General features: G+C 34.7%; 3 protein-coding genes across 3 annotated transcripts; 2 read left to right on the top strand and 1 right to left on the bottom strand.

Annotated features, from left to right (window-relative positions):
* Positions 1-62: 62 nt before the first annotated feature.
* LOC134267924 (uncharacterized) lies at positions 63-7,267 on the top strand. Its single transcript, XM_062750127.1, has 3 exons — positions 63-319; positions 6,103-6,286; positions 6,574-7,267. Exons 1-3 carry the CDS (start codon positions 119-121, stop codon positions 6,684-6,686), a joined length of 498 nt encoding a protein of 165 aa, XP_062606111.1. The 5' UTR covers positions 63-118; the 3' UTR covers positions 6,687-7,267.
* LOC134267923 (uncharacterized) lies at positions 429-1,901 on the bottom strand. The gene has a single exon (XM_062750126.1). The coding sequence runs from the start codon at positions 1,899-1,901 to the stop codon at positions 525-527; it is 1,377 nt and encodes a 458-aa protein (XP_062606110.1). The 3' UTR covers positions 429-524.
* Positions 7,268-8,798: 1,531 nt separating the features above from the next.
* Positions 8,799-12,672, top strand: LOC134267922 (uncharacterized). The gene is made up of 3 exons (XM_062750124.1): positions 8,799-9,010; positions 10,249-10,432; positions 12,320-12,672. Exons 1-3 carry the CDS (start codon positions 8,810-8,812, stop codon positions 12,430-12,432), a joined length of 498 nt encoding a protein of 165 aa, XP_062606108.1. The 5' UTR covers positions 8,799-8,809; the 3' UTR covers positions 12,433-12,672.
* The last annotated feature ends 1,144 nt before the right edge of the window (positions 12,673-13,816 follow it).

The raw sequence follows: 13,816 nt of genomic DNA, 5'->3' as shown, positions 1-13,816 counted from the left end.
GTACAGTTTTTACTTCTTATCACTGAACCTGATATGCACCTACTTTTCGCCTCATCATTAACATATCTAAATATAGATTTTTTATTTACTTATTTTCGCGTCCATCGTGAAAGAGAAGATGGATTATTTAGAAAGCATTATCAAGTTAGGAATTTCTCCAGTTGAGAGTTTACAAGTTCTCACGTGCATGCTCGCAGGGATAAATGCCGGATGTAGTCTTTACGTAGCGGTGGTGGAAGCTCCAAGCCGAGTCAACCTGCCTTTGCATTCACACTGGGAACAATGGGTCACAAGCTTCAAGAAGGGGGCGAAACTTATAGTGAGTTTAGGTTTTGTCAAAGGTCAAGATATCCAAATATTTATTTTTACAATAGCTCCAAAACTATTTGAGGTATAAACTAAAAACTTTTACAGTTTGGAAATATAAATACAAATACAAATACAAATACTTTATTGGCACAAACACAATTACAATAATTGGCAAAGGCCCACTGAACAACATTAAATAATGTTTACATATTTTTTCAAGAATTGTCAAGTAATTGACTTCTAAGATCAAAACAGTCTCTGATAAATTTAACAGTAACTTTCAAGACTTTTTGTATACTACTGTTTATACATAATTGTAGCATATATTTCTCATTGCTAAGATTAATATTTTTCTTTGTTATGTTATAAATATTACTAAAGAATGTGTTTCTTAGCTTAGAGTAAGAATTACAGTGAAAAAGAAAATGTATTTCATCCTCAATCACACCAGTATTACAAACATTACAATATCTTTCATTTCTTGATGTGGAAATATATCTACCACTTTCTATTGCAAGTTTATGTGCGCTTAGTCTAATTTTACTAAGAGAGGATCTCTCAGATCTTTTTTTGAGTAAATCAACATAAGGACTTCTTTTTCCTGAGTATACTTTCTTGAAAAGATCAAGTTTTTCTGAACCAAAGATTTTTGATGTTTGCTCTTGAGTGCACTGATCTATGATTCTTTGTTTAATGTTTGGTAAAAGGTGTTGGATGGAACCTGTATATTTTGTAATGTTAGAGAATCCAAGATTATCAAGAATAGAAAATAATTTCTTAGTCCAAGAATTACAGTTAATTGTGGATTGGTAAAGTTTAAAGGCCAAAGAATCAGAAGTTTTCAGGTGATTCCAATATTTGATACTTGAGAGGGAAATTTTGGACCAAAGTGGTAGTCTTTTAAGTTCTGCTAAACAACCAGCATTGGATGTTTTGCAGTGCACTCCAAGGATGTCTTTAATGAATTTTAAGTGAAAATTTTCAACATTTGAAATATCTTTGGATGAGAGATCCACTCCCCATATTTCACTACAATAGAGAAGAACTGGAAGTACAATAGCATCAAAGAGTTTTTCTAAAAGTTTACATGGGTTATCAAATCCAATAATTCTTTTCATTTTAAAACATGCTTTTCTGGCCTTTTCAATAAGCACAGCTGTTGCTAAATTAAACTTCCTATTACATTTCATCATAATACCTAAATAACAGTATCTTGGTACAATTTGTATTGCATTACCATTAAAACTAAATTCATTTCCTTGAGGCTTGCCATTTGAGTTAAATATCATAACTTTAGATTTATCTACATTAACTTGGAGTTTCCAATTTGAGCAATAGTTACTGAGAATATCAAGACTGGTTTGTAAACCGCTTTTGCTTTCTGAGAAGATTACAATATCATCAGCATATAACAGACAATTTACATGCATATTGTTTACTTGTACAGGATCACAATTTCCATTTTTTAAGTCATGGACAATACCATCAATAAAAACATTAAAAAGTGTGGGGCTTAAGACATCCCCTTGTTTGACACCACACTCAGAATTGAATACATCACTTAATCCATCAGAAAATTTGATTCTACTCATTGTATTATCTTATATCTTATTGATTAACAGGTCATAGGCGTCGGACGCAAATTTAAAGGGGGGGGGGGGGGCTAAACCAACAAAAAAAGATAAACCCCGTTTCAATGCCTATATTATGTATATACGAGGGTTGTCCCGTAAAATCGTGGACAAGTTGTGTAGTTTGAAAAATAATCATCACTGCGTTCTGAAATTTTCACTACTTTTATGAATATACATAGCAAATTTCAAATAGATATATGCATAAATAAACAAATTATTAGATTTTATGTTATGTATTGTATCGCCCTACGGCGCACGGATGATATCGTCAAAGTGTCTGAAACAGCGCCATGTTTCATCTTTGCTAAAAATAAAGTTGGATAAGTCCAACTGAAATTTAGAAATTCCATTGATTCACATACGTGATTGTCTATTACCAGTTCAGGTACCAATCTGGCACATACATGCGATCTTCTAAAGATTTATTATAAAGTTACGGACAGTATTCTCACCATTAGTCAACTAACATACAATCTCATATCAACGGTCGACAGTGACAGCGTCTTTTTGCTATTACAATAGCAGTTTGTCCATATATTACCTGGCGACTCAATCAAAAAGACTTCTCTAGAAAACTTCCATTTCATTTATATACTAAAGATCTGGTGATTTTTGTCATGTTTTCTTTCTTCTGTATATTCATTTAAAGTCATTACAACCACAGGGGCCTGTAACATACTGTATCACTCTCTACCATCGGCTCATACATTCACCTCTGTCGTTGGCTCGCGTATATCACAGTGATAAACACGAGAAATAGTGCGTTTGTTTTAATTCATTATAATTCAATTTATATGTTTATTTCTGACTTTTCAGATAGATATTTACTAAATTAATCCAGAACGTTTGATTTAATTTGAAACAATCCTGCAAATATTACTTTTTATACGTTATGTCAAAAATCTTGACGTGAGCCCATTGCAGAGGTGTCTGAGAGAGGAACGAACGACAACTCTGCATAGGAGATTGATACTGTATTTGATTTTACGTAATCACTATAGTGATTACGTAAAATCATAAACAGTATGTTACCGGCCCCTGTGATTACAACATCCTAATCTAACTGAACTGCTCTCCGGTGCGCCGTAACGTCATCAATAACCGCGATTTTTCGTGTATTGTGTTAACCACTTTCCCATTTCGAATGCTCGGGAATCTTCCAAAAATAAACAAATGCCTTGAAATTTTTATAAATACGACAAAATTAATTAAGGAATCGAATTATAATAATTTTCATCCCTATCTTATGTATTGAAAACTTTTATTACGAATTAATTCTTGTGTATTCTCTAATATAACAAGGTTATTTTTACCGTGCGCCGTAGGACAGTACCCTGTGCACATTCAAGTGTAATAGAATCTTTATTTCTGTCTGTATATTATCAAAAACCTAAAGATGCACTTAAATATGATGAATAAACATTTACTGAAAGTTTCAGCTTTGTGCGCCCATTACTTTTCGAGAAAAGCGCTTTGTCCACGATTTTACGGGACAACCCTCGTATTTGCAAAAAAAAGTGGGGAGGGGGCTAAACCCTCTATATACCCCCCCCCCCACCCCCCGGTTTCGACGCCTATGCAGGTAGAAAAAAAATATAATTTGCATATTTTAAAAAAAATTACACCAGTCCTGTTTAATTCTGTACTTTTAGTGAAAACAATCACTGCAGATGTAATAATTGTTTATCATTTAAGGGCAAGTCCAACCAGCACTTCAGTTACAGATATTGTTTCTGCAATAATGGCTTTCTCTAAAAAGAATATAAGCATTTTTGAAAAGAAATTTTCCATCTTGACCTTTGGCAAAACCTTAAAAACCGAAAGTAACTTCATGAATTAAATACTAATAAATCAAATGTATAATTATTACTTAATTTTAATCCTAAATGATTATTAATAATAGAGCAAGCATCATTATGTGCATTTAAATTACATATTGTGAATCTGTGTTGTGTATGTGTTTAATTATAATTGAAGCTGCGGATCCAGGAATTTCATAACGGTGGGGTGCAGTAGAAGGCAGGGTGTCTGCATTGAACAGCTGATGAAGCCCCCAGTGGGTTTTTTTAGGGGAAGGGGGGCAAAGTCCCGGAAACTGAGGGATTTTAATAACAAGAGGCCCAGGGGCCACAGCGCTCACCTGAGCACATCAGGCTTGAATTTACTCCACCCCCCCCCCCCCCCCCCTCCAGGCGTTCATCATTTGAACAAACTTGAATCTACACTACCTGAGGATGATTCCATATAAATATCACTAATCATAGCTTTGAAGTACTTGAAAAGAAGATTTTAAAAGGTTTCCCTATATATCCCTATGTAAAACTTGGGTCGGCCATTTTGGCCCCACCCTAGCCCCGGGGGTCATGATTTGAACAAACTTGAATCTACACTACCTGAGGATGATTCCACATGAGTTTCATCTTTCCAGCTGGCCCAGTGGTTCTGGAGAAGAAGATTTTTAAAGATTTTTCCTATATATTCCTATGTAAAACTTGGGTCGGCCATTTTGGCCCCACCTTTGCCCCGGGGTCATGATTTGAACAAACTTGAATCTACACTACCTGAGGATGATTCCACATGAGTTTCATCTTTCCTGGCCCAGTGGTTCTGGAGAAGATGATTTTTAAAGATTTTTCCTATATATTCCTATGTAAAACTTGGGTCGGCCATTTTGGGACCACCCTTGCCCCAGGGGGTCATGATTTGAACAAACTTGAATCTACACTACCTGAGGATGATTCCACATGAGTTTCATCTTTCTTTGGCCAGTGGTTCTAGAGAAGAAGATTTTTAAAGATTTTTCGTATATATTCCTATGTAAAACTTGGGTCGGCCATTTTGGCCCCACCCTTGCCCCGGGGGTCATGATTTGAACAAACTTGAATCTACACTACCTGAGGATGCTTCCACATGAGTTTCATCTTTCCTGGCCCAGCGGTTCTGGAGAAGAAGATTTTTTAAAAATGCCATTAATTTTTAACAAATTCATGATTATCTCCCCTTGGAAAAGGGTGTGGCCCTTCATTTGAACAAACTTGAATCCCCTTCACCCAAGGATATTTTGTGCCAAGTTTGGTTGAAATTGGCCCAGTGGTTCTTGAGAAGAAGATGAAAATGTGAAAAGTTTACAACGACGACGACGACAACAACAACAACGACAGACGACGAACAAATTTTGATCAGAAAAGCTCTCTTGAGCCTTCGGCTCAGGTGAGCTAAAAATGAGGCGTTCCCTTTTTTTGAGGATGACACCATCAATACAAACAAAATTAAAAAAAAAAAATCAGTGGGGGGGGGGGGGCCCGCGCGGTGCGCCGGTGCTAGATCCGCCTGTAAATTGCTCGTAAGGTAAGGTAAGGAGGCTGCACGTGTTTGGGTATAACCCGCCACAACATCTCCAATAAGTTTGTTCGTTGTTCGTTGAGAGGAGGACAAATATCATAGTCATTCAATAGCCACTCACCCACTGTGAGAAATAGACCTAAGTAAAAGTTACATTTCGCGATAATCTGAGGGATGTATCATCCTTTGTCCACCGAACACAAAATCGTAACTTTTGATAAGCGATCAGATTAATTAATATTTGTGCCCTATTTTTCCGTAAAGTGTTCATGATAGATAAGACTATAGTGTTCACGAGAGATACACAATTATATAATAATGGTATAAGGCGCGGATCAAGGAATTGAAGTTGGAGGAGGGGAGCCAAAAGAAGGCAGGGGGTATGGTGTCGCCTTGAGGCCCCCAGTGGGTCCAGGGCGAAGGCCTGGTGGGACCAGGGGGCGAAGTAAAAAATATATTTACTGTACATAACACCCTTTTTATATACAGTAAATATGACATTTTTAAAACGTGCTATAATTTCAGCAATTTTTTATCTTTATTTCAATGAGGGTATTCAGACACACCTAGAAAAACACATAATACACAAAATACACCATCCTGAAAATACACCACCCTGAAACCAAGCGCCCATGATACATATAGAAGAATGCGATATTATCATGTTTGTTAATGTACTCAGTACTGTAGTTGTTTTAATATTGCATTGATTTACAATAAGAATATGTAAAATATGATTTAATGGCCCAAAAGTAAAGAAAGAGTACATTTTTAATTTGATTGTCAATTCAAAATAAATCGTAATAATATTTTGCAGCCCGCTCTATTACTGAGTATGGTCGCGACTTCCGGAGCTGTCTATTATCTCAGTCCGCCCTCGCCGGTCCGGAACTTGTGGTTAGTCCCAGTTGGCGCATGCGCCTTCTCGTTCCTCTACACAGTTATTGTCATGGGCCCGGAGATAAAAGTGTTATTAGAGAATGACGTCATCTCAAAGAAAGGTATAGTGACTCTCAGTACCAGTGATATCGCATGAATTATACTCATTTTCTTGTCAGATGAACTGTCAGTGATATTTTATGATAGCTACGGTCTGTCAAAATATTTTTTTTGGAGAGCTACAGTTCTGCAGCAAATTTCTTTTTTATCCATCTGCAAATAATTTTACGTTTTTTTAATATCCTTTTTATCCTGAAGGGGAGGGGGCACATAATCCCTGAATAGTTAAGCGCATATTAAAACTTAAGATTATTTTACATTTATGTTGGCATCTTCCATGAATTTACAGGCAATGACTGGGTCAAACAGGCGACTTCCCGATGGATCAGACGTCACTACATCCGAGTCGTGATTATCTTGATCACGTTCGTGGTGACCCTCTACGCAGCCGTAAAGTCCTAAGATTTTATCAACAGGAAGTCTGAATTTTCCATGACGAAATTTAAAAAGTAAAAAGCTAAAATTTGTGCCTTCATGTGTAAACTGAGTTTATTAATTTTATATAATTTATGCGTGTGATTTACATGTAATGCATATCATACATATAATATGTACTTTGCTGCTATTATTTTCTGATAACTTCTCGTTATTATTCGTATAAATTACATGTATAACATAATACATTTGATTGCATAATATCAAATATATTTACGTATTACATTATAATTTTTAGGAGCTTTTATTTTCGCCCCCTTTTATTTTCGCCCTACTCACAGGAGGGCGAAAATAAAACGGGGCGAATGTAAGAAACACAGTATGATTTCTTAAAAAGAATCGAAATTGGGCGAATATAAAACGGGGCAAAATATTTTCTAAGTGTGAAAGGGCGAAAATAACACGGGGCGAAAATAACCCTGTATACAGCATGCATGTTGTATGATTTATATCAATTTTAAAATTTGAGAAGATGAGTGAGTTTTGCCGCGTGTATACTTGTACATAATAATTTAAAAAATCAATAAAATTAATGTTTTTCCCTCATATTTTCATATTTATTGATTGAATAGGTGTTAAGTATTAATTATTACCATATAAGCATTGCAAAAAGACCATATTTAAAAACGTTTTCTGCGAAATTAATTACATGTCAAAACGAACAAAATGGCAACACACTCATTTAGTCTCACGCATGCTCCAAAGGATGGAAGTCCTACGCTTTGTCCGACCTAGATATATCCTGTGTTAATCCTCCGACAATGGTTCACCTATACCGATCAGTGGTGTTACCATCGGGTGTGAAACCTGGAAGCACATGACTAACAGACTAAAGAAGACGTAACACGTCTTAATACTTTCCAACAAGGAATCTGAAAGCAGATCTTTAACACCGTGAAAAGGGACACACGTGGGATTTCGGTTAAATACAAAATAGTCTTGAATACCAAAATCTATGTTTATATACCAGCTACTGATTAATAATTATTTGCAGGAATACCTCATGGTTTGATGACTGCAAACAATTTTAAATTGACTCCAATTTCCTCTTTGCTAATCTAGATATTTGTTGAGCAAATTTTGAAAAGTACATTAAAGAATGACTATGTATTGATTAGGTTGATGGAATTATTGTCGAATTAAAAACTATTTCAATTGGTGTGTAAAATGTTAGCCAAAACATTACTCAATATATATATATTTCCTTACAAATTCACTATACCGTTCAACAAACGATGACCCCAGACTGAAGTTGTCAAAAACCTTGCAGTATCAACTTAAACTGATTTTACTACAGTACCTGTTTACACCAGCAGCTAAATCTAAGCTGTAATGGAATTGAGGCTTTTGCAGATTTTATCACAACTAGGCAAAACTGAAAACAATGGCATCCTTTTATTTTCCACTTATTCTCAAAATATATTGTTTAAGTGCATGCCTTTGCTGTCAGACTTCCAGGCCATGACTTCGATTTGATTACGACCAATTTTTAAACTTAGTTAATCTTCTGACAAATAAGTTGATTTTACATGGATTCAACCACATTTAAAAAGTCAGTTTTTTGCTAGAGGAACGAGTGACTGCTAGCTAGATCTGCATGGGAGATTGTATGATTAGTATCCGAATCAATTGATATCCACAGTCTATGCAATATTTCATCGGTTTTTTACGCTTTCTACCGATATTTCGGTAAAAACCGGTAATTTCGGCGTTTTGAGTCACCCCACTCTCTACCATCGACTCGTACATTCAGAGAGGAACGAACGACAACTCTGCATAGGAGATTGGAGTCACCCATCCACTGAATCTCTTAGGAAACGAATCTCTCCCACTTAAATTAAACCTAAACACGATCAATTTATAAAAAATCCGGATTTAGTGTGAAATGTGCATTAACCTTGACGTCTTATTTAAAGGCAACAACAAGGGGGGAGATATGACGTATATACGAGGACACATTTATATAGTTTCTTATTATATGTGCAATTTTTTTAATCATAGGATCTGATATGCACCCCTCTTCCGCCTCATCATTTACATAAATGAATATATCTAAATATAGATTTTTATTTACCATCGTGCAAGCGAAAATGGACTTTTTAGAAAGCCTAATCAAGTTAGGAATTTCTCCTGTTGATGGTTTACAAGTTCTCACGTGCATGTTTGCGGGGATAGTTGCCGGCTCTAATCTGTACGTGGTGGTAGTGGAAGCTCCAAGCCGAGTCAACCTGCCTTTGCATTCTCACTGGGAACAATGGGCAACCAGCTTCAAGAGGGGGGTGAAATTTATAGTGAGTTAAACATGTTAAAACCAAGAGTAACTTCATGAATTAAATATTAATAAATCAAATGTATAACTATTACTTTTAAACATTAATTAATTATTAATTATTAATAAAGCAAGTGCATGACGTGGGTATATAGACTGATTTCAGGCCAGTTTAATACTTATAAGATGCCGACAAAGAATTCAAACGGGGGGGGGGGGCTAGATCCGCAATGAAGGGCAAGTTGAACGTGATTGGTCTCAAAGGCTGTAATTGAAAGCATGGCATGCGTAAGGACAACACCCCTATAAAATCTGCCATTTGCAATGCACTTTCGGTTTCATTCATAACATTTGGACAAAAAAAAAAGCTATTGTAAAAATAAATTTTGACATACTGAACTTTGATGAAACCTTAATGCAATTTGAAACGAACGCAACAATCATATGGTATATTCTTTTTCTTTGTTAGTCAAGAAACTATATTTGGGAGGAGTGAAACAAGGGGAAAAATAAATTCATTTCTTTACGTTTTTACTTCAGTATTCTCCGTGACTTTCCGTATCTATAAAGAAACTGTTTTTTCATACACGAGCGCTTAAATAGATCTCAAAGTGAACTGAATACATGTGTGGAGCCTTTCTGAGGTAGTATAGATTCTAAATTATTCAAATCATTAACCTACGGGGGTAAGATGGGGCCACAATAAGTATAAGTAGGGAGAAATCCGATGAAGAAAGAGCTAGAGAGCCATTGTAAATCAGGTGAGCTTTTGCCACATGGGCCTCTTGTTTGAAGAAATCAATTTCTTCTTTTTCTCTGATAAAAAAAATCTTTTAAAATAATTGAGAGCTATCATTGACCGTTCGATGCTGAAACCATAATTTATAAGGTATTTCTTAAAGATCTATTAAATACAATTTTAAATGTAAAAGTTTTGATGTGACATTCTTCAGTTGATGTTATACGACTCGATTGATTTAGCTCCTATATAAAGCAATACATGTAAAAAAAAAATGGATTTGATACTATCATGTTTATTTACTACATGTAAGACTTACATCTATAATTACTACTTTTTATTAAAATTTATTCTAATCAAACAGCGTTTTTCAATGTTTTAAAGTGGCATTGATTTACAATTAGAATATACATATGAAATACCTGTATGATTTAATTGACTTAAAATGTAAAAGTAAACAATGAAAAGTACACTTAACGCTTAATTTAATTGTTAATTTAGAAAAAATAAATATTTTGCAGCCCGTACTAATGTGGAGTATGACCGCAACTTCCGGAGCTGTCTATTATCTCAGTCCGTCCTCGCCGGTCCGGAACTTGTGGTTAGTCCCAGTTGGCGCATGCGTCTTGTTGTTCTTCTACACAGTTATTGTCATAGGTCCGGAGCAAAAAATCTTACTAGAAAATGACGTCATCTCAAAGAAAGGTATAGTGACTCTCAGTACCAATTTTACATTGTATCGCATGCATACTCATTTTCTTGTCATATGAACTGTCAATGATATTTATACAGCTCAACGCACTTTTTAAGCTCACATGGTTTTTCGCACAAATTAAGGTCACATTGTTGGAATAAAAATTACCATTTTCGAACTGCAGTACAATGACATAACCCTACGTTATATTACATATATAATGTTCAAGCATAGATGTCTTTTAAAATTATCTTAAGATTCCAAAGTGGATGCTTTAAGGGGAATTTATATATAAATGGTACGATGTTTCGACTATACGATTCTACTATAGGTTCTTAACAGTTATATACAAAACGAGCTTTCTTTGATACCATGTGGATGAAATTTTTTAATTTTCCTCTAAAAGGTAAGTAGTTTTTAAAATTCTTTGTTCATTTACCATACTTCTCTTGGTTTTGTCGAAATGTAGCGCCGAAAAGGGATAACATTGCAAAAGGAAACCACGCTAAAGGGAAGGATAATGAAGTATTGTTTATTTTTTTTTAAATAGTAAATTCCTTCTATGAATTCCTTCTATGAAAAAGAAAAAAAACCTCTGCATTTACGGTTTGAAAGGTTAGAATTTTGCAGTTGGATGAATCTCTCATGAGTCCAGATTTTAGAACTTGACTTTGAAAATCCCACCTTATTAACATGCAAAGCAGTCAAAGAGAAGAAAAATACTGTTATCTCCCCGAGTTAAAGAGACAAAATGTACAGCAAATACAAGTTGCAGTAGCTAAACTGAGTCCATGTCTAAGTTTTTGCAAAGAGCTAATGCTTTCAAAAGGACGGATAAAAAGACATTTGCAATTGGCAAGAAACCATAAAAATTCAAATGAGAGTAGTTATTTTTCAGCCATGAAAATATCAAAGTTCTAAACTGTACCAGTTGATATGTGTGAATTAGGTTTTAGTAAATGAAACACCATTGGTATAACTCAAATAATGTAAACAAATAATTTTAAAATGTATTTTGATGCCTCGATACACAATATTACATCATAACAATGTGACCTTAATTTGTGCGAAAAACCATGTGAACTTTAAAAAGTGCGTTGAGCTGTAATATATTGTAATTAGCTCTTTGGGCCTTCAGCTCAGTTGAGCTAAACTACTAAAAACAAAGTAAAAATCCTATTGACTTTCAGGTCAAATGCAGAAAGGTTCAGATAACTTCTTTTTAGCTGCAAAACTGTAGTTCTCCGAAAAAAAAAATTTTGACTGACCGGTCTGTCAAAATATTTTTTATGAGAGCTATAGTTCTGCATATACGGTCTGTCAATATATTTTTCGGAGAGCTACAGTTCTGTAGCTAACTTAAAATACTTTTATATCCATCTGCAATTAATTTTACCCGTTCTTTTATCCTATTTTTTCCTGAAAGGGGGGGGGGGACATTCCCTGAATAATTAAGCGCATATTCAAAGATTATTTTACAATATTTACATTTCCAAATACTTTTTTAAAGATATTTTTGCAAATAGCAAGACTGTTTATTTTCTCGTGAACTACAATTGGTGAGCATGGATATCTCCATTGTTACGTTATAATACCGCACTTGGCGTCAAAACTGTAGCGCAAAACTGTTTTGCTTTAAAAATGACAGTTGAACGGAATAAATTTTGTGGCAACTCAACAGCTAAATTGTGTAAATATTAGAAATGAATTTAATTTTTTAGGACTCATGAGGTATATGAACTACAACGCTTTACGTCGGCTACACCGGTATTTATTATGAAGCGCTAACGCGCGTCATGAAAGATGCTGGTCATAAAGTGTCGTAGTTCATAACCTCATGAATCTTAAAAAAAATATTCATTTCTTAATTAACGTTGGCATCCCTCCTGAATTTACAGGCATTGATTGGGTCAAACAGGCGACTTCCCGATGGATCAGACGTCATTACATCCGGGTCGTGGTAATCTTGATCACGTTCGTGGTGACCCTCTACGCAGCCGTAAAGTCCTAATATTTTATCAACAGGAGGTCTGAATTTCCACAGATAAATTTCAAAAGTGGAAACCTAGAATTTGTGCCTTTATAATCATATGCAAACTGAATTTATTAATCTTATACAAATTATGCTTGTTATTTACTTGTAATGCATATCAAACATATGTACTTTTTCTGATAACTTCTATTTACTGTACGTATATTACATGTATTACTTACATTTGATTGCATAGTATCATGTTTCAAAAATTACATTTTACATTTTTAGAAGCTTCTATATAATTATGCATATTGTATGATTTATACTAAATAAATGATGTAAAAAAAAAATCAATTATTTTTTTTTTCTCTCAAATCATATTTATTGAATTTTAAGTATTAATGATTACCATAGATACATTGCAAGATGGAGCATAATTAAAAACGATTTCTACAAAATTGATAAGAATAACAAACAAAATGGCAACACACTCATATAGCACAAAAAGTGACATAAATTGGATGCTGTAACAACTTTTTCAAAGAGTTGGTATTAGCTACATTTTTTTGTGACTGAATTTTGAAAAAAAAAAACATTGGATAGGAGGGATGCTTCTTAACATTACAAAAATTTGGCATCAAGGGTCGAAGGCCTACAGTTAACTGTACATTGTATTCAAAAACTACCAGTGCAGTGTATATAGTTTAATTCTTTCACCACGATCTTTACAGTTCAAATAAAACTAACTACGGATAAAATGATTATAATTGCATGGAGTAAAGGTAAACGGGGAGCTGTTTGAATGGACATTTACTGCGGAGAGTAGTCGAATCATTTTGTGATTTTTAGAAGAACTACACGCTTAGTTTGGACTTTCAGTAAGGCGTGGCATTCTCGACGTTGCCTATTTAGCTTCTGAAATTTACAAAGCTTCCCTTCACTGTTGAAATATACATATGATAGAAATGCGGCCGAATGTCAACTGGTGTAGTGAATAGCCAATTAAAAGTTCTCTCGCGGCAAAGAGGTGGGAAATAAGTCATTATCAACAACAATTTTAAGTTCCTATGTTATTAATTTCGTAACCAATGAGAATCTACTAGTATTCGCCATTACGTAGCGCTGAGAAAGTCACGCCCTACTGAAAGTCCAAAGATAGGGTAAAATCATCCTATGTAACAATCATTAGCAGACACCACATTTACGATAAATATTCTATTCTTGAGACCCGAAGAAAAGTTTATCAATAATTATAAATGATTGCAATTCACAAGACGGTCTTCAAATTCCTGATTTTATTTTGCTTCCTCATCAAGGAACAATCATGGGATGTACGCATATGAACAATGTAACACTATTTGGCCACAAGCAGAAAATAGGTTACACTGGCGACTATAAATTGAACTGCTGATAAGATAAA

The sequence above is a fragment of the Saccostrea cucullata genome, unplaced genomic scaffold, assembly GCF_032062105.1.
Source record: "Saccostrea cucullata isolate Sc308-1 unplaced genomic scaffold, CSIRO_AGI_Scuc_v1 ctg227, whole genome shotgun sequence".
Lineage (NCBI taxonomy): Eukaryota > Metazoa > Mollusca > Bivalvia > Ostreida > Ostreidae > Saccostrea > Saccostrea cuccullata.
This window is presented reverse-complemented; position numbering and strand designations above follow the sequence as displayed.